This window comes from Ammodytes marinus, assembly GCF_949987685.1.
Source record: "Ammodytes marinus genome assembly, chromosome: 22".
Classification (NCBI taxonomy): Eukaryota; Metazoa; Chordata; class Actinopteri; order Uranoscopiformes; family Ammodytidae; genus Ammodytes; species Ammodytes marinus.
Genome location: NC_137226.1, coordinates 19735215 through 19757398, shown reverse-complemented (window position 1 = coordinate 19757398; position 22184 = coordinate 19735215). Strand labels below are relative to the sequence as shown.

The 22184-nt window shown below is 42.1% G+C and overlaps 1 protein-coding gene across 1 annotated transcript; it reads right to left on the bottom strand.

Moving 5' to 3' along the window:
• Positions 1–752: 752 nt before the first annotated feature.
• e2f7 (E2F transcription factor 7) lies at positions 753–10905 on the bottom strand. Its single transcript, XM_080050853.1, has 13 exons — positions 10782–10905; positions 10099–10203; positions 9248–9553; positions 8566–8728; positions 7703–7942; positions 5810–5965; positions 5586–5729; positions 4882–5046; positions 4696–4783; positions 3486–3780; positions 3125–3257; positions 2424–2752; positions 753–1398 (listed from the first exon to the last, which is right to left on the bottom strand). The coding sequence occupies exons 2-13, from the start codon at positions 10192–10194 to the stop codon at positions 1252–1254; spliced, it is 2262 nt and encodes a 753-aa protein (XP_079906979.1). The 5' UTR covers positions 10195–10203; positions 10782–10905; the 3' UTR covers positions 753–1251.
• Between the last annotated feature and the right edge of the window lie 11279 nt (positions 10906–22184).

Sequence of the window (22184 nt, the reverse complement as noted above, 5' to 3'; positions counted from 1 at the left end):
AAGGCAAGTTGATACAAATCCTCGTACAACATGAGAAAGATTACAGAGGCACCACCGGCCTTTTTTTAAGTAAGGCACTCCACCAGCAAAAAGCAGCTTGTAGTCATACCGGAAGTCTACTGAAATGTCTTTGACTGTATGAACGAGGAATGGTGCTACTAAAAGAAAAGAGCATATCAACTCAGTCTGCTCTCCCTGGATTAAAAATAAGGATTAAAAATCCTTTACAGTACTCCGATATCTCTACCAAATCCACTTCTAAGTCACAAGTATTCAAGTACCATGAGAGCATCGATTTCGTCACATTGCCCCCTTTTTTAGAGTCGCCAGTAACCTTGATAAATGGTTTGGTGTTTTAACCATTAGGCATTGTTGTTGCAGATAGTGAAAATATTCACAGCACCGGTAACATTTTGTCTTCCTGACAATAGAATGAATGGATCAGTCCAACTAACTGTTCCTTTAGATACCTGGCTGTCTGTAAACACTTAAGGCTTTAGTGATTTTCTCCTCACAGTAATGTCTGAAATGAGCCAGGAGAGAATTGTAGTCTACCATCCATGTAACTGTGGTCAGCAGCTAATAGCTTTTCCTATTATGCTAACCAAACCGGAAGGGGGGGGGGGGGGCAACTAAAACGACAATCACGTCAATATTAGACATACATTCGTCAATTACTTAGTGCTAAAAAAAATCCATTACAGTCCCTGTAATCGACATATATTATCTAAATATAAATAGCAATTGGGCTATAATACACAAGTGATGGGGAATTGGGTAGCTTGATCATTTCTGAGCAGGGAAAGTTTAAGGCTGTAATACAAAATAAAATAAAAAAAACACAGCAGTGGCCGACTCCCACCACAGGAGGGCACTGTCACATTGGCAATACTGTTTCACTCACTCACTCACTCTGAAATCTAGTGTCCCATAATTGAACCATGAGGCACACATGAACTGTTCACATTAAAGACCAATAACGGAGGAGTATCATTTTAAAAATGAGACATTTGGTAAAAGAAAAAGGCTAAATCTTGCAGACTTAAAAATCTATTTTCTTTCAAGAGTTTCATATTTTACGAGAGGTCATTTCAAACAGGTCAAGTCAAACAGTCTTCTACTAACATTCATATTCTTGCATTTTGGAAGGAATCTGTTAATTTAAAAAAATTATAAACTAACACAGCACCAACTTCTTCACTTTTAAGATCAACACCTGAGTGTTAATGTCAGCCACCTATTGCACTTCCTCTAACTGGTGGGCGGGTGGCCCACGTCCAGTCTCCTCTGGGCGGAGCCTCTTTTTCGGGCGACTGGCACGGCGCTGACTACATTTCCCAGAGTGCCCGGGGTCTGGAAGAAAGCCTTGGAAGCAGACGGTGTGGTCTCCTTTGGCGTCTGTGAAGGCAGAGAGAGATGGAAGAACATTTACATTTTGCCCAACTAAGTTACATTGACGTCTTCTGTAGAGACAGTAAAGGGAGTCTTGGATGTAAAGAAGAAAAATAACTTGTGTAGGGATGGGCGTGAGGAGTCGAGTACTCCTCGTTTTAAATGAACTTTTTTGGTGGATGAGGAAAATCATTTAATTTTAATTTTATCTGTCTTTTTTGTCTGTCTGTAGCCTCAGCCTGTAGGCCGGCCCTATAGAACTTGTGTAGGAAATCTAGGAACGCTCTATATGATGAACAAATAACTTTGAAGTTCAACATCTTGAAACCAAAACCTAAAAAAAATGGCATATTTTGTCTCTGCCTAAGAACATGGAACCATTGGTTTTCTTGTGAAGCCTTCAATTAACTAATGATCATAATCATATCACTCATAATAATAATAATAATAATAATCATAATAATAGTAGTGGGCGTGGTGAGAAAGAGAGGACATGTTCGCCTCAGGACAACATGGCCGTTGTTTCAGTCACATTGTTCCTAATGCTGCATTAACTTTCCATCCAGCAGCGCTTTAGCAGCTTGTCTAAAACTGAAAGCTGGATTAGAGCGATGTGTCTAAATGAGGAGAAACCTTCCCCAAAAAGATGCCACACTTGCTCTCGTGTCGAGCTGTGTTGTGTACTTGCAAAATATGCATTTTGCAAGTACCTGATTACCAGAGAGGTGAAGGAAATTATGTCAGTTGAAATTATGTCAGTTGATATATATATATATATATATTTTTTTTTTTTGCATTTTTATGCTAAATTGACAGTGCAGAGAGACAGAGGTGAAAAGGGGCAGAGAGGGGAGTGACATGCAGAGAACGACCGCGGACGGGAATCGAACCCGGGTCTGCTGCTGGGCCCGGCCCAGGGGGGGGACGCCCTACCAATGGAGCTAAGGGCGCCCCCAGAGTTGACATGTTTTTAAGGCGGAGATATGTATGTGTGTGTGTGGGGGGGATGCAATATAGCATAATATTCTCACCATAGCTTCCGGTGTATTGATGCTGACAGTGTGGCTTGGCCCAGAGGGAGAGTGTGGCATGCTGGCTGAGGACCAGTACAGCCTGCTCTGCTCTGGAGTGGACGGTGAAGGCACAGGGGACCTATTGACCTCTGAGGCTGCAGTAGTAGCCAGAGCGTACGGGCTGGAGCCCACCATAAAGTGCTGCAGACCCGGGCCCACCAGATTGTAGTGGGACAGGGCCGAGGAGGGGACCAGGACGTAGGGCAGAGCCAGGCTGCTGGGGGGGAGGGCTAGACCCGCCTGATGAGACTGGCCAGCAGACAGGAGGAAGTTCAGGCTGTTCAGACCTGGAGGAGGTAGATAAAGAGATTGAATGAAAAATTGTTCCCAAACTTGTAAGGAAGTAGAAGGCGGTCCAACTGATCTGTTATTTCTACATCACATTTTGCTGATTATTTAGAAAAACAAACTTTAAGCATATATATTATTATGGATTAATCTTGATTCATTTTATCATTTGAAATATGCCGAAAAATTTGAATTGTCTCTGTATATTGTTGTAGGAAAGAAGGTGGATATATAGGCCTACATTTACATATTTTTTTTTCCATTGAAAATCCAAATGATGTTGTTGACACTGGAAATGATAATAAAATTAAAACATCGGCCTACCACATCACCGATGAGACACTGTATCCTGGCCTAAACTGCGTACATACCTGCATTGTTGGGTACGTAGAGGTAGTGCGAGGGCTGGGTTGGCTCAGTGCTGCTGTTGCCACCGTCAAACGAGAGGCCTGCTGAGGTCCTGGCGTTCCCTGTTTGGGAAAACTCTACTGCTTCAGCTCTCATCTGAAAGGAAAAGAAACGCTGGGAATAAATCAACCTGGACCGGATACTGGACACAGAAAAACTAAGGAACCGCCATTAACACTGGCGTTCCATGCCACCGCGCTAATCTACCAGGAAAATGTTGACTTTCCCAAACACAAGGATATATTACCTCACTGCTGAACCAAAATGATTACGTCATCCCATTTCATTTTCCTCTTTAACATATTAAAACAATCACCAGCTCACCATGTCACTTTCCTCTGACCCGGCCGTTCCCTTCTTTCTCGTCTCTTCGTCGGCCCCTTGGTCTCCTTCCCTCCTCCTCTTTCTGCCCGCCCCTCCCTCCATCATCCTGGGGGAGCTCTGGCCCTGGTCCGGCCTGTCTGGAGCCCTGTACAGCATGACCACAGAGGGCTGGGACAGGCTGGGCAGGTAGGCCATGCAGCGGGGAGAGGGGGGCGCCGTGAACAGGTGCTCTGGTTGGACGGACGGAGGAGGCGGCGGGGTGGGGGTCTGCAGCTGTGTGGCAGAGGGGTGCATACTGCAGGGGGGAAAAGAAAGATGTATAAAGTCATTAGAATTATAGGTTTGAAGCATTATTGTTTTAATAAAGCAGTTATGTTTTTGTTTTTTAAAATGATCAGCAACATTCAGCTTTAAAACTTCCACCTTGGGCAAAGTTTGAGCATGTTTTTTTTTTTTTTTTTTTTTTTAACCTTTATTTATACAGGTAAATCCCATTGAGACCGAAAACTCTTTTGCAAGGGAGACCTGTTTTCCTTTCCCACGTTACCATTCACTCACACATTCATACACCGATAGCAGGCTAACTATCGACATTCACACGAGGCAAGGTGGATTAAGTGTCTTTCCCAAGGACACAACAACTATGACACAGGTGGCAGGGCGGGAATCCAACCCTTTGATCATCGGCCAACCCGCTCTATATAATATAATATTAGATATAATATGAACTATTGTGTTCTGTGTCTATGGGGCCAAGGCACACAGTCATAGGAGACAAAGAAGATTGGTGTCCACAGCAGTCGGCTCATGTTACATGTAGCCTAAAGCCAAACACGTCAGCCAATGCAAACACTGGCAGTGAGTGTACAGTATTATGCATGAGAGATTCAACACTGTTTCAAGTTATAATGTGGCACATCATAACTTGATATACACGGTTCATTTCATTTGGACGTTATTGTGTAGCTTCAGACTAAACGCTGGGTTCATTTGGAAGAGAATAGTTTCACCATTCAAATAATATGTTTTTTTCTTCTAAGAACAGCTACTGGTCCCTTGTTAAAGGAAGCTGATTTGGATTCTCTACAATAATAGTGATGGAGCTAAAAGAGCCTCTGTGTGCAGTTAACTGTTTGGCATTGGGTTGAGTGTGTGTGTGTGTGTGTGTGTGTGTGTGTGTGTGTGTGTGTGTGTGTGTGTCTCAACTCACTCAGTGCTGTTTCCAAACTGCAGTCGACACACTGCATTGTTGCCAGTAGTCCTTTTGGAGTAATCCACAGGCTGCTGGTTGGTCAGTCCTGAGGAAAGAAACAAATGCATCAGACCAGAATATTTAGATAACCTATCCAGTTAGCGTCAAAGACCAAAGATTTGCATGACTGCGAGTGTGTCTTACGTGTGTGCTCTCCTCCTGGGCTGCTGGGCGCAGAGTTGACCTGCCGCTGGACGGACACAGGATTGGGTGCGATGTTGAAAGAGGCGTGGCGCGTCATCTTGGACTTTCTAAGGTCCTGGCTTGACATTGGCTGTGTGGCCTCGGGCACAGCGACAGCAGTGTTACCTGTCAGTGATGATGGTCAAATGAATGAGGACTGAGTTAGCATGACGGCAATAACGACTGACTGCAGTCGCTAACAATGGCTGCGTTCCAATCCCCATACGTCCCTGCTATTTAGTATGGCAGAAAAAGATTTAGGATGTCCAAAATGTGGCCAGATGTAGTAGCTGGAAAACAACTGGATGTCCTGCTACATACAGTCAGGATTTTTAGTGTGGAAATCGGCATGCATTCTGGGGCCATTCTGAACCAAAATCCAGCACCGAGAGTTACGTCACATCGACGGAGCCGCCGATATAAAAAAAACAAGCAGCAATGTGACAGATATATAAGCAAGAGGCAAGCTCAAGGTGCTATATTATGATGAAATAAATACATTTATGTCCCAATTGTATGCATTCTGCATGCTTGCTAACTACATACTTTTCTTATCAGTTAACATTTTACTAGTTGTGGAATAATAAAGAGTATGTGATTTGGAATGCAGTCAATGAATCTGCCATTTGGTAGACTTGTGTTCCCCCTTATCTTTAATGTCTTACCAGAACTTGCAGCGTTGTTGAACTCCACTTGTCCGAGCCACTTGAAGGCCGGCTTCCTGCCTCTCTCGTCTCGCACATGGACTTTCTTTATGAGGCCCAGGCTGGTCAACACGTTAGCAATGTCGTATAGCCGCCGCACCTTAGCTGAAGATACAAGGAGGATGGTTTAGTTTTGATATACAACAGAACAGACTGGTTTTGTATGTATGTGCTGCTTTCTTTACTTTTGTACTTGCTGTGACTGGAGGAGTCCTGGCTCTCTTCGATGAGGATCTTTGCGGCAGCGTCCAGCGTCACCGTCTGGGTTTTGGACACCAGGAACAGCATGACAAACTTCTGGCTCATGATGCGCAGAGATTTGTCTTTCCTGTTGCCACCAGCTAAAAAAAAAAAAAAAAAACATAGAAAAATATAAGTTAGTCGACGTGCGCTTGTGTTGGGAATTTACATTATATGAGAAAAGCTGACCTGTATTAATGCAAGTAGAAATTGGATCATAACATACAGCAAGGATTGATGATTTGTCAATATGAATTACAGACACCAAAGAACCTCCCTTATGACATATTTGCAATAATTCGGCTCACCCATTAAAACTCTTTTCTATTGTGTTTGCTCCATTTTAATTTTAACCAATGGAAAGCAGTGAAACAAAACTTAAAACATTAAAATTTGTATCAATTCTAAATAGCAGAGCCGCGTTTCAGCTTTGTCAGACACAAACATTGGCTTACTTCACACTGTTAAATGCAGACATATCTTTTTACATAGATTCTGTTTAAAAGCCATCGCATAGACAACGCATTTACTACATTGAGAATTTTTGAGCAATGGTACAGGGGTTTACCATACTGCCACTTCTAAGGGCTAGGTGGTTATAAAAAGCTTATAATATGGTGACATTACCTTAAGTGTAAACATGATAGAAGTTCCTACCTGTCAACTGCAGAGAAAGACAAAACCCTTGAAAATAAAGGTCCCAAATCTCCACAAAGCTCAGTATCAACCATCCAACCATCATAATACATCACATCACATCTTGAGGTTGACGTACTGGGCTACAGTGGAACGTTTCACACTTAGAATAATGAGTATAATTGGATCATGAACCACGACATTGTAAAGGCTTCAGTGTGCAGCTAATGACTAAATGACTCCACTTATAACCTATTGTTATATCGCCTGAGGTCACCACAGTCAGCCAGCCACAACAATAGCAACAGACATTAACCACGCTGTCTGCAGGCCTTTTCCCTTTGTAAACTAGCTCTTTGTCACGACTCACGAGTGCTGTTATTACCTAGCCACACACACACACACACACACACACACACACACACACACACACACACACACACACACACACACACACACACACACACACACACACACACACAGACACACACACACACACACACACACCATCTTAATGAAGAGCTGTGTGCATGTACGAGGAGGTAGGATCACTATGGAAACCTGGCCTGTGTTGGGTTGGCTATGAGGGGTTTGAGGCTAAAGGAAAGACGCTTTAGCTGTGGTGATAATTCGGTGGCAGCTTCTCCCGAGATGAAACCGGCACTTAACTTATCGCCCATTAAACTGATTGTAACAATAAACTGCAGTGCAGCTCCTTCTTATAGTCAACATTGTCGACATGCAAAGGTGCTAATAGAAGAGATGAAAATTGGTAAAGGAACCATCTTGAACCAGGGTTACCACACATTTATACCAATTAGTTTCTAAACTTTTCCATGGCTATTTACCCAATATTTGCCATACATTATTAAACATGCCCTTCCCAGGCACTTGTGTTGTTGAAGAGCAAACTGCTAACTGTTTGTGAACTTCATTCACTCTTTCATAAAAACTAAATGGTAAAACAAGGACCTATTTTGCATCACGTTAGACATGTTGTGGGATTTCTATGAACATGTTTTAAACACAAGCAAAAATCTGTAGATATTCCAAAGTTTTCCAAAACGTACAGTTAATGCCAAACCATTTCCAAGCGTGGAAAAACAGTTTTCTTTTAATTTTCCAGGAATTTCATAAACATAAGAAACCCCCCCCCCCCGACTCTTCTTTTTTAACTCAAGTCTTATCTGTCAGTTGCTTACCATTGGGGCTGTCTCCGTCGGCTCCGTCCTCCTCCCTGCCTGCTCCGGCCTCCCTGGCCTCAGCAGCGAGCTCCATCTGCAGGTGGTATCCCTGCTGCCGGCCCCTCCTCTGGAGCTCCTCCAGCGTGGGCTCCAGACGCTGGCGGCCGTACCAGGTGTAGCTGTTCTTAGCCATCCGGCCCACGATCATGAGCGACTCCAGCACGTTGACGATGTCGTAGATACGCCGACGCTCCACTCCTGACAATGTGTTAAGTGAGAGAGTAGAGAAATGAGCCACCCAGTCTTGGTTACGTGTATGCTAATGCTGCGTTAGTTTAACAGGGATTTTTTAATTCTTTAAGTTCCCAGTCTGAGATTTCAACTAGAACGCCCCCCCCGGATGCTCGGCATGTGAACAGCATTGAACACTTTGATAAGAGAACATTTATAGCTCTTGTATTATGTGTTACATTAAATCACCTGTACACATGTCATGGTACTGCTCATTTTATAGATGTAAATATGTTTGCTGGGATATTTGGATGCACAATATACAACAGAGCATTGCTATCAACTGGTATTGCTAACAATGGCTAACCTGAGGTGATTGCTAAAGCCTAACGATCATGAGGCGATTGACTAAAGGCAAACGATCATGCCGTCTTGTAATTTCCCATTCGTGCTATTGGAACGCAGTCGACTCAGATGTGACGTCACTCTCAATTCCCACCTCCGACTTCCAATGTAAAAGGACTGCAGTATTACATTTGAATAAAAAAACTCCCCAAGTGGGTCAGTGTATGGACTAGAAGGAAAACTGTTCAAACCAAAGTGCATTGCTCCAAAATGTTAGCTCTATCAAATATGGATAAATCCCTTACCCAGACTGGTGGCCACCTCATCCAGTGAGATCCAGATGGGGCTGTGTGGCGGTGGGTAATCGGGGTAGAGGGCCAGGAACTTCTGGCACAGCAGACCCAGACTCTTCTGCTTCCTGCTGGGAGGCCTTTTCTCTGTGTCGTCCTCTTCCTCCGCAGCTTCAAACTGGACACACAGATGAAACCCAAAAACATTGGGTTGGATTTGAGCTTTTAAAAAAGTAAAGTGCTCTCGCTGGACTTTTAAGAATTCTGCTTTTTCATCTGAGAGCAATTCTCTAATAGGACCAAATAACAATAACTGCTGTCTTGGGGCGCGGTCACACTTAGCCAGTTGGTCTGTGCCGTGCGTAAGTGCAATGGTTTGGAAAATGTGCATTTTGTTGGCGTTTGCTCATAGTAGAAGTGTAGCACTCCGCACCACTAGTCAAACGGACTAGGCTTTAGCTGTCAACAAATTGGAGTTTAGCCATCAATCAGGCCTGGGCAGAATATAAATGCCTAGTGTGAGTGCGCCCTAACTGATTTTCCCCCCAGTGGGTTTAAGAATATAACTTTTAGATGTCAATTACTAGATTATTAGACCTTTATGAAACCCATTTGGCCATTTTTTTTTAATAATACAGTCTATCTCTTAGCCTCTTTTGGGAGTTGTTCAATTGTCCCACTAAAGCCCTTCCCATACCTGACAGGAGTCTTCCACCTCCGTGTCTTCGGCCCCAGTCCCCGGGCTGAGCGGCGCGTCCTTCTCGTTCTCTATGGGCCTGAACAGAACCTTCCTCATCTCTCTGTCCCGTATGTCGGGGCTGGCGGCGCTGATGAGCATCTTGAGGTTGGCGGTGGGTGTCCAGGGCTCGGCCAGCGCCGTGTGTTTGACGGGCGTCATGTGCACCAGCTCCGGAGAGAAGGAACCTTTCCTACACAGCAGCAGGGCGGCCGGGTCGGGGGACTTGAGCGGCGTGGATCTCCTCCTCTCCGTGCAAATGTTTTCCTGTGACGGAGACGATTGGTTTAAGTAAGTTGAGTGGAAGTTCAACTGCGGTGTAACAAATGTTTAGTTAAGCTTTGGAACATTGACTCAATAGGATTTCAACTGCCAATTTCCGTACACTTCAAAGACTAGTAATCCTGCTAAATCTTGATTTTCAAACATGCTGAATGTAACAATCTCCAAGTCAAACGCTGACACAAGGACTGAGACCTTAGGCATGCTAATGAATACTGGGTGCAGTGCTAGATAAGAAAACAAGTATTTTCAAGCAAATTCACTTGATTTGTAAATACATCAAGGCCTTGTTTGGCTTGTTTTTTTTCTATTCCACAACTACTTCCCTACTTTCTTTCATGAAAACCTCCCCTGTTTGAGGCCAGACACCCGGCCTAACCAATTCCATTTATTATACAGTAGTAACTTTGGCTCAAACTTAACATGCCACCACTATTGATCCAATCACAGAACCCACCTCTCTTGATTCTCCTGCTAATGCAGCCTACTCAAACCACACCTTAGATCCAAGCAGTAGTAGGACACCTTACCTTTTGTTCACTTTGACCCCCATCCTCCTCCGTCTCCACGGTGAAACTTTTCCTTGGACTTGTGAGGTCTTTCAGGGCTAGACATTCAACTTCCATCTTGGAAACCTGTGGTCCACATACAATAAAAAAAAATCAAATATATAAATTGATTAATCATACAGTGATAACTATCTAATACTTCGCAGGATGAATGGACGAGTCCAATAACTGACAGCCAATAGAGAAAACCACAGGCGAGTGGTCAGCTGAATTTGGCGCAAAGAACATCAGCTAATTAGCCCATAGCAAGCTAACGGCTGCGACCAAACTAGCTATCAGTTTCCCTATTTGATTGGTTTATTGCCAACACAAGGTAAATCGGATCGACTGCTTCTGGTGTCGTACGTTAAGAGCGTAATGTTTCATTAGATGACGTTAATAAATGACGTTAACCAAGTTATAACATAAGAGGTTACCAACTTAGTAAGGGGACAATTCGCTCAAATTAGTCCATACCTTTTAAACTACAAATGACAGGACCTGTTAAGGTTAAAGCCAATGAAGTTATAATTATTTATAAAGTCATAAAGGCTAATACAACTTTACTGTGCTTCTTAGCTAACCGTACTAGCTCAGCTCAGCTGACCAGCATACCATTACTCAGCTACAAACCAGTGAACCACCACTGGCAAATCACCACTCACCTTTTTTCTGCTGTTGAATGAATGAAATATTCCAATATGGCTCTCTGCCCAGTTTCAAAGACTTGTTTCTTCAATATAACATAGCAGCTTATTTCCCTCTTCAAAATAAGCGGGCTGTCGTTCACTGTCCTGTCCCTCCAGTCCTCTCATAAGTCTATCTTGTAAGCGGAAATTCTGCACTGGACCCGGGGAGACTTCAGCATCACCCGCTAAAGCTTGTTTTCTGGCGCTCTCGCGCATCTGGCTTGCTCCAGCCAATCAGCTCCCAGGGCACTGGGTGCGTCTCTCGGCTCAAGCCAATCAGCGTTATTGTAGGCGTGTACCCGCCGCGGCTTCTAGGCGGTGACCACGCCCCCTGATCTGTGTTGGCGGGGCAACCGGCGCGCTCTGTCCCAGCCTGAGGGACAGTGTAAACGAAGGAGGTCTCACTCTGAAACTATTTCTGCGTACGGGACTAGAAATGGCTTTGGATGAAAGCTATGTCGAATGGTCACGCTCAGCACTTTTTTGTGTCTTATTAAGAACAAATACAGTATTTGGAACAACTAACACATAAACAAGGGGCACTGATTAAAAAATGAAAACCAGAGGCAACACTGTAAGCAAGAAAGTAGGCTATAATTTCTGATATTGTAAGCAGTGTGGAAGGCTATCGCGCATAAATGGCGCATGAGAGCTCAATATAAAAACATTTTCTGTAGCCTACAATGTGAAAACAAAAGTTTAAAATGTAGCCCATAGCCAGGGCTTTTCATGGGTGATAAGCGAGCAATCGAGACACTGTTTAAAATGAGTCATTTTACTTTGGCCAACAACTTCCATTGATTAGGCTAGGCTACTTGTCCTGTTCACCTTTAGACAACTAAAAACAATTGTTTTGTGATATGAAAAAAATACATTTTTGCACTAACATACTACTGACCTCCTGAGTTCAACCACCTCCCTTTATAGCCTACCAAAGACTATATATATTTATCTTTACAGTCTGTAATATTTACGTTATTTCTTTTCTTCAAAGAGTGACACTTCGTTCAATACACAATCTTTGACTTTCAGCTGAGATGTTTGGCTTCTCCCCTACTATTTCTCCCACAGTTACTCCAGCATCAACTAGTAAAGCCCTGCACTGCACATAGAAACCCGCTATTATTAACTTTTCACTTAATCACCTAGGCGTTCGTCCCTGCGGCTTGCTGGCGGTAATGAGCGGTGCGGCTTAAACGGACAGATGGGGACGGCATGAGTGGCGCTAATATTACCTGGGCTACAGCGCGAAAAGTTGTAGAGGGAGAACTCGGCAGACAGGGTCCCGCCCCGGCCCCGCCCCCGCCCAGGCTGTCTGAGCACAAACCATGGCACAAACCCCCAGCTATTACATAATAGCTCGCCTCTCAATACACAAAATCTGCCGCCAAACGCTGTTCAAATCTGCACCAGTGAAGGAGGGAAATGAATAGAAATAGGCTACAGAAGTAGAGTCAATTTGGGAACACTTCAGCAGCATTCTTTGGATGGGGATAGGCGTTTAGTCCAAAAATGTAAGGCCTAGGCTAGCCTACTTCATGTAGCTATCAGTATAAAAATCAAAGTCTTTCTTTTTATCCTGCAAGTTGTTGTTGTTCATAAGTAAACTTGTAATGATTTTTACATTGTGCCCATCCAAGTGCAACAATAATAGAATATATTTTCTCTATTTCTAGTTTTCTCTTGTGTAAAAGCCAACTATAGGCCTACTTAACTAACCCGTCTGAATTTCCTTCAAATGAAACCAGCCGAGAAGGCAAAATCACTGTCCCCATGATTGTCCTAGAGTATATCACCAGAGGTGGACATACCATTATGCAAAGGCTGCAGGCAATCGCCCCGAGCTAGGGCCCCATAAAACACCTCATAAACTAATGGTTGAGATAGTTCTTTATTTATTTAGCCTATACTCTTTGCTACTTATGTATTTTTAACAATCCCATGCTAAAATGGGATCAGAATACAGAATTAAGACTCAGACTTTAGGGGTCAATCGTGATTGGGCATGGTACGATTGCCTTTTGTGAGTGCGCCCTTATAGATGGTACACTTTTTCTCACGGTAGCCTTGTCAAGGTTGTAATAAATTACTATCAAAAAGAATATACGTAAGAGACTGTTCACAAAATGAGTCCCCAAGGAAATCCCGGTTATATTTGAATCGTTTATGTTTTTACTTGTTGTAGAATGTGTTTATTGTAATTAACTTGAACCTAAAATCAAGTCAAACTGCCATGCACTGGAAAAGTTTAATTGTATAGATGTGCAGATGGCAGCTCCGGCTGTGTGTGCTTGTGAAACACTGATTGAGGCTATGGTAATAGCTGCTGATGGGCTTTGAGTGAGTATCATTACAGTGGAGACAGAAGGACAAAGAGCTGCATGTTTGCTGTTTGACTCGGATTCAGTTAAGACCATTGCTGTTTCCTCTATAATGTTCACCTTTTTTTGAGTCAATTGAGCTCACACGAGTCGTTATGTTGTCACACTCTCTCCCTTACTTGCAGAAATGACGCCCTATGTTTGGGTTGGAACACTTTAAATGGGCACCTTTTTTAAAATATAAAATAGGCCTAGGCTCCATCATTGCAGAATGGCACTGTTTGTAACCATGGACCTATTATATAAGAGCTGAATGCAACAAGTTCAGGCATGTTCTCTGGGGGGCGGGGGGATCAGTGCAATGTATTCTGGGATATATTACTGTGACTGAAACAGATCTCAGGGAAAGCATGGATCTTAACATTGATATTATATGTTATTTAAAAAAAAAGGATAAATATCCTTTTAACCCATTGATGACGGCTGCTGCGTGATGCCACATTGGCTCTCCTGCCTGATGCTGCGTCGCGCAGCATTATTACTTTATCTAATTTTCATGGCATTCCCAGCATAGAATGCACTGTCACTGGTTCAAATACACATTAGGTGGGTTTTGTTGATTTTTTAAGACCACGTGACCACCCAAAAGTTGTGTGGTTTGCCGAAAATCACGTCAATCAAAAAAAAATAAAATAAAAAAATAAAACAAAATAATAAAAAAAATACGCCGGCTGTGTCGGTGACAGAACAGTTAGTGGCGTTTGGTGCGCAGAATCAAGGTCTACTATAGACTACTGACGAAAATCACACAACACATTGCATCTATTTATTAACAATATTTAATCATTTTCTAATTCATCTAATTTTGACGATTTTTAGAAATATTTGTTGGTTTGCAAGCGCTAAGGGAGCATGTTTAAATAAAACCTGTGAACCTTAACTTTTAAATGTATTTTATTTCATGTTTCTATGTGCTACACAGGCTTAGATATTAAGGTTTTGGTAGACTTGACAATTCGTACTATTTTTTCAGAAAACCCTCAGGCATTAAGGACATGCATCCTAGATTGCCATAGTCATCAATGGGTTAATGGCCAAACCTGCATCCATGTTTAACTTTTATTTAAATTTTTTATAAAAGGGCCTACCGTAGCTAGCAGCATGACGGTTTAGAGAGCCTAGGCTGTGCGTTAATTAACAATGGATTTTTTTTGTTCAACGCACACACAGTACAGACAGGTAGCGGATCGTGAGGAGATATTCACTGATTTTGGCAAAGGGATTTTTGACAACAAGCATTCTTCTGAATTGCCAACTCCACCTTTTAAATAATAATAGGGTGTGTTGCAGCTGACCCCTTTGTGTGCTGTCCTCTGAGGTGGGCAGGTTGAGACTTGCCCTTCCTGAAGTTGTCAGGGAGTCAGGTAAAGCTGTTTGGGCCCCAAGTGACTCTCCTGCTGTCACTGGTCTAACATTTGAATAATGTCACAGCGTCGTCGTTGTTGTATACTCAACTCTGATTGGCCAGTAAAGGCTTTGTGAGACTCCTAGGATACCGACTCAAAAGGGTCTGATACATTAGTGTCAAATCGGGTCGGCTAGTGTTTAACACTGCTTACTTAGCACATAGAGGTAGCTCCATGTATGCTCAGTCACAATGAAATGGAATATTCATTCACTTGATCAACAGAAATGTAATTGCTAACAATTTGGATAACTGATTCCTCAATTAATTATTACTTTAAAAAAAAGAGCAAACACCAAAAAACGTCTTAGTTTTTCTTCTTCTTCTTAAACCCTTTTACTAACCAACCAATTGAAATGTCTGTGCTTGCAACTTATAGCTACAGTGTAACCACGGATACTTAACACAACATTTCTACTTAACACAACAGATTCAAGAACATATGAAATGATAACAATAGGCTATATATTACATTTTCTCACTGGCCTTCTCTGTTGAAACTTTGCATGATTTCACATCGAACGTTTACACATCTTATGTTGTTGAATTGTTGAATGAACGGCTTGTAAATATATCTCAAAAAAATATATTTTAGAACTTTTGCAGATTTTGCAATTGGGATTTGAGCACCTTTTCCAGCCCTGTTAATGCTCCTTGCTTAGTGCAGCAATACCCTTTATTTCTCAACACAGTGGGAACAAATTGTGTTTTGTTGTCACAGGTAAAAGTGGACTTTATTATCAGGGTAATGGTGAGTCATCATTACAATGGAACAAGACACAACACTGCCCCCTGAAGGTGAACAGCAGTAACTGTTTCTGGCTAAAGATCACGCTAATGTTATTTGAATGCAGCACCAGTGCATCTTTCCATTGCAGTGCAGAATGTTGCCCTCTATATAGACTGTAGTGCTGCACCCTGAGAGGTGCTAAGGATTCAGTGTCTGTAGGAAGTTAGTTGGATGCTTGCTATTGGCTCAATCTGGGAAATACCTCCCGAAATAAAGTTTTATCTATATAAATAGAAAATGTATTCATTAAAGTTAACAGCAGGAGGTTATGGTAGAAATACAATGTAAATCTGGGACAAGGTAAACCCAACAACCATTAAAAAATAGACTCAGCCTTCCCATTTATGACCGCCCACACTCATTTTTAACAAATAAAATTATCATTGTGAATTCATTTAGATTTTGGGTATTTTTCCGCTCATGAAAACCACTCATTGGGCCTGTGTGGCTACATAAATATCCTAACACTTTTACTCCCATTCCCACTGTGACTGTAGAAAGCTCAAGCTTCCATTATAAAGAATCATTTCACAACTCTCTTTACTTGAATGTGTTTGGCTGTGGCTTTTTTTTTATGTATTTTGACACAGTCCTGGTGGTGGTCAGTTTAGCCAGGTGATCCATAGAAAACCTTGTTGGCATTCATTCAGGGGTCCATTGCAACCCAAAATCTTGGACATGTACACGAATACACACAGAATATCAGATAGTAAATGCCATATATGTTGGTTTATTACCATCTAGGCATTGGATGCATTTTTGCAATCTATTCTCTTTTCTTTGTAAAGATGAAACACGAGGAGGCCAGAGGCTGAATTACCAACAGAGGATTCATAACACAAGATGAATCATCCTAGATAAATACACCTGTTTGTATCTGAGAGGTGTTCTCTATCACATGTGTCATGGAATTGAAATATCAACCTTTAGAAGATGAGAATTTAGTCAATTAATACGAGGTGACACAATGTTTAAATACAAAAATAGAACAGATCTTTAATGTTTGCAAACATGAGTCAAGACAACAATCAAGCAATGGGATTGAAATGAAATGACCAACGATAGGGAAGGCAGACAGAGAGTTTATAGTGAAATCTAATTACGCACGAACATTCCAGCCTTCGTACAAGATTCTCCTCTGCCAGATATATTGTTAGTTATCTTACAGACGTAGAGCTCCGGAGCCATCTGGGTCAAAACATACACTCCTTACAGAGTTTGAGTATCTAGAACATAACAACCTTCACCATAAGGTCAGGTCAGAACTTTTGTTGATTAACTTACGTTTATTTAGAGTCAAGATGGCATTAGTCTATATATAAACACATAATTATTATGACTGTAATAAACAATTCCACAACACATGCCTCCCTTCACTTAGAATAGGAATGATAGCGCTCCATATGACATGATTCCACCAACATTACAAGGAGAAAACAATTTGGTGCAATTTTGCAGGGAGCCGGCCGGCTGCTTGTTAGGGTTCTTATGTGTGATGATGTATGGGTGATGGAGAGAGCTCAGTGAATTCAGCCTCACACTGCAGTGAAATAGATCATTAGGTCCCATTCTCCAACACATTTTACTCAACAAGGTCTCCTCTCCACACTGAATCCCAAACACCAGCAGCTGCTGCAGCGTGGTCTGGCTTCATGTTGTCTATGCTTCCTATTAATCTGTATGGCAGGCGCGTTCTGAAAATCTTGAAGTTCTGTGTGTTTTCATCTTTCGATAGTGTAAATCTCTGAGTGTTGATGAGGGAATACTATTTACCTCCAGGCCCTGACACCAAGAATAGTTAAACTGTTTAGAATGTATGATGTGAAATGCTCATCTATTTACTCCATTCACTTGAACCTACTTTATGATAAAAGTAAAAAGCCTTATACAATAGTTTTCATTATTTGCTTGACTAGACCTTGTCTCATGACTATAGGTGGTAACAGACAATGCTGGATTGACTATCATCTCACTCTGTTAGGTTTTTTGCATCTATTAAGGTTGGGAAATTCAAACCATTGTATCGTTTTTAGGAAGTTGGCTGACAACAAGCGGATCAGTGTTTGGCTGCGCTGCTCTGCATTGTGTCTCTATCCTGTACTTGCATGTGTGCCATACACACACAGGCTCCGTGTTGTGATAATACTGTCCAGCCAGTACCTGCCATTCCACTCATTCAACAGTTGGTGGGGTAACACACAAACACACAAGCAAAATCTTAGTGAATGGCACTGGTACATACAGTATTTTAGTACATCACATTTCTTCAAATATTTCATTATATCTTTTCATGGGACAACACTGAATAAATGACATTTTGATACAATGTAAAGTACGACTTTTGACGACTCAATTTATGAAGCTGTATCTGCGGTGAGCAATAATAAAGCACAAATGTACCCCTCAAATATTTTTCTCTGTGTACATGTAGTTATTGGGGATGTTACCATAGTATCGCCGTTGGCCTAATGGTAGTCCGGGAAAAAGTGTATATATATTTAAGGCCGCTGCTGTTGGAGTGACTGAGCAGTGGAGAGAGAGAGACAGACAGAGAGAAGCAGAGGTAGAGAGCGCTTTACTTTATTGGTTTGCTTTTTTAATGTAAAGTGGTCATCACTGACCTTAGGCTGGCTATATCTGACCTTCTGTCTAGACTCCGGCTCCTTTAGGCTCAAGCCTCAGCTGTATCTCACAGACCTGAAGCCAAACTGCATCTTCCAGAAATATAGCAATGAGCTTACCTGACAAGAATGGATTTTTGGTCATTTGATCACTTCAATGGGGAAGGAATCTGGCATTATAAAAAATAGCATTCTCTGTGTATTTCACCAGTGTAGTTAAGATATGAAAAGATTTCTTAAAGAACCTCCAAAGCCCAGCTCTACTTTGTGTCCTTGAGTTTTCTCACTGTGTCAAAAGTGCCTCAATTCGCCGGTTAAACAGGATTTCCTTTCAAATGCGCGTTTCTTGTGCATGTTTTAAAACTAGAGGCGAATTGTTGCCCGTTGCTACTTACCGGTCGCAATGAACAACCCTACCTGAACCCCTTTTTTCAATTATGGTTATATGAAACATTTTCGATCAAGGGATTCTAGCTGAGGAGTTGAAATGAAACGTTGTCTCTCACTTTTCCTACAGCCTCTTCTCAAGGCTCGATAATCGTTTTGATGTGCACTACAGAGCAGAAATATTCATCCACCATCCTTCACCTCTGGCCAAAACGGAACTACTTTTATCTCATGCTGTCGCTACAGCAGGAGAACATGTATGAACACGAGCACTGCAGCTACAATGAGCTGAGGGTTCATTTGAAAAGGCCAACCTGACTTTTGATGTTGAGAACTGAACATATAGGCTTTAATAAGTGGTGTAGCGGAGTGGCTCTATTTTATTGTAAGTGTGGCTCCACATCAGATATCATTAAGATCTGAGGCACGTCGCAGGTGTAAATTAAAGCAGACATTTACCCACAGCTGATGTTGGTGAGGCTGCAGAGATGGACCTTCTTACCACGTCTCTCGGCTTGATCAAACGGATTAGAAAACTACTCCCTTAGCATTTATGGGTTTGATTCAAAACCAAGTGCCCTAGAAAAAATAAAATTATCTTTTTTTAAATGTATCTGAGGTTTAGTCAGCTTCCAACACGCACTGCTCAGCGGCAGCAGCAAGACCATCCGTTCATATCAGCTCATCTGCTCAGAGTGAGGGGTTTAAGACCTGCACATGAACGTGCATAACGCACAGTGAACATAATCTATAATACAGTGACGGTTGTACTGCTAATGCTGCGCAACTCGGATGTGGAAAATTTACCAGTTGTAATTTCCATTTTCAGACCTTCAACTGTTCCAAATGCACATAGTTAAACGTTAACAAAAAAAATGGCTGATCCCAACACAATGCTGTTTCTTTGGAAAGTCATAATGTGAGATCTGGTGTTAATACACAGATAGGCTCTGTAAACTATGTAAACAAAGGGTTTGTTAACAAAGGAGGGCCAACCGAGCTAGCAACATGCCCGTTTACACTGGATATTTTTCAGCGCAAAACACAGTCCGGCCAGGTAGCTGATCGTAAAGATAAATTCACTGATTTCAAGTGATTTTGACGACAAGCGTTCTCCAGAACTGCTGACTCAACCTGTTTAACTGTACTATTTTTCAATCCATGTCACTAATGTGCAAAGACTGGTGGGACTTCATTTGGAGGAAACGTGTCAAACTAACTGCAGAATTCTGTTGCCTGGCCCGGGCGAGCAAGCACAGCAGGGTTCCAGTATGTAGTAGCTTATGGCAGGTGTTGGGAATGGCGTTCAGGCATAACCTGAGGCCAGAGTGTGTATGTGTGTGTGTCAGGATGGGTGGAAAAGCTTATCACAACTCCTCCGGCTGTATTGATTGTGAGGTGGAGCACGGAAATGAAGAAGCACTACAGTGAGAGGAGAGGTTGTTTTTCAATGAGATGTTTAATGGAGGAGAACAGGCATCTGCTGTACTGTGTGTGTGTGTGTGTGTGTGTGTGTGTGTGTGTGTCTGAAGATGATGGAAAATAATTGAGATTTCAATCAGACATTTGAGGAGAATGCAGAGAGAGGGTAAAGGATTTGTTTTTTTATAGCCCTAACATTCAAAACTCATCCATTTACATGAGGACAGTGTTTCCAGGTGTCCTGTCTGTATGCCACAAGTGCTCCAAAGCAGAACTCTGATTTATGTCAGAGAGAGAGAGAGAAAGGGAGAGAGAGAGAGATGGAGATAAGCTAAAGGGTTAAAGCAGCAGTTTGGGAACAGTCTATTAAATGATAATGGGTACTATCAGGGGAAGTTAGGGAGCCTACCTGGAATTATTCAAGTGTATCCCATGCATTTAAATGTTCAGAGTAAACTGAAGGCAGGTGTGCTCTGTGCTGTTCACAGCAGATACAGTACATGGCTGAGAGCTGTCAAGTAAATAATGTGTAACCAAAAGGTTACTGTAGCTGTCTGTACAGTGACAAGTTAGTGCCCTCTATCCATCCAAAGAAAAGAAACACGACGGTTATTTTAATGGAAAATGGACAGATTACGGATTTTAATGTCTAGAACAGTAAATATTTCATGTAACTCCTCAGTTTATCAAAGACGATTTTTTTCTAAACCGTGATCAAACATATGATGACTTCCATGTTATGCACAGTAAAAACAGTGTGAACAACTAATTGATCGCAAAATATATCCCAGATCTGAAAAAAGTCGAATTTGCTCAGAAGGAAGGCTTGTGTTTTGCCTTTTAATTAAAGCTGCATTTAGATGTGTTGACACTAGGGGTCAGTGGCTCAAGATGAAAAAACAACACTGACATACTGTCCCCGACCATACAAAGTTGCCATGGCTTCAGTGTTAGCAATGAAAAGCCTTTGTATAACAGAGAAATATGAGAGTTCATTTGGAGTCGTGTTTCCGATGTCAGTCAAATATTCTCTTTTTAGCTCCGGCTAGATCCCACCAACTCCTGAAGGAAATGCCCAAAGTCTGCCCAAATCAATGAGCTGGAAGATTAAAAATAAAATGTATGATATGTCTCTACAGGGAAATCCTTACACCTTTGTTATTTGATTGGTTAACATAAAAACATATATAGGTGTAGCTTTAAAGTGTAGACATGCATGGTTAAGGGTTCTTCTTATGATGAATGTATGGCCCACACAGTGGCATTGAAAAAAAATGTATGCGTTTGTTTACTGCGAGTTAAAGAGGTAGTGAATTGATAGAGTGGATGCTGTTGCAATTAGCACACGCTTTAGAGATCAGCGCATTGTGTGTGGGCACGGTTACCCACTTAGCACTGTTTAACATCTGCTGCAGTCATGGACGGCCTCTGACAACAGAGGTCGGCGTGAAAGCCAAAATCACTTTCATGGCTCATGGATGAACAGCTTCTACTGTCTATCCAGGTATATGCTGGTGGTCCCTGGGGCCGTCAAGTCACGTAGTCACCGTCCATCAGCGTCTGTCCCCCAGGACAGCAGCATGCCCTGGGGCTTGTCAGTGCCGGAGGTGCCCTCAACCTTCCACCATCAGTCTTGGGCTGGGCTGTAGGAGTAGGATTTAAACTGCTCACTTCATTGAGAGATGAGAGAGGAGAAAACAGAGGTTCATCTGATATGGAATGATGTTTTGGGGAGTTATGGTTCTACACCTAAGCTCTACCTAAGTTGTGATCTCATTCAAATGCAGAACCGGATTTATGAGTTTGCATACGATGGCTTGTTTAAGGGTCAAGGTAACGGCAGGAAACCAAGTTCTTCGAACCAACCTTAAAGGTAGAGTCAGTGATTCTGTAGAACGTTCGTTGTCAAAATCCCTTTCTGTCAAAATCAGTAAATATCTCCTTAAGATCCGCTACCTATCTGTGTATGCAGTGAAAAAAAAGTGTTAATACACAGGCTAGGAGGCTCTGTAAACAGGCATGTTGCCCACAAGCACTAGGACCTTTTCTTCAAATCAGATTCCAGTTTGTGCCATTGGAGTATATTATCTTGGTGTAACACCGTCTATTTGTTAAATGACCACATGAAACAGAATTTCCTCATCAATAATGCACACTAGTTTTGCAATACTACCACTCACTCAAGCTCAGCAACACAAAGGCTCCACAAATCAATCCACTATTTCACACAGCATTTCCTTCACTGGCAGTGTTACAAATGAATATGGCACCCTTACAGTAGTGTTTGATGAGTGCATTGTGCCAATATCTGGCTGCTTTGGCTTATTTATGTATGTATGCGTGGTGGATTTGTTTCAGTCCATTACCTCGACC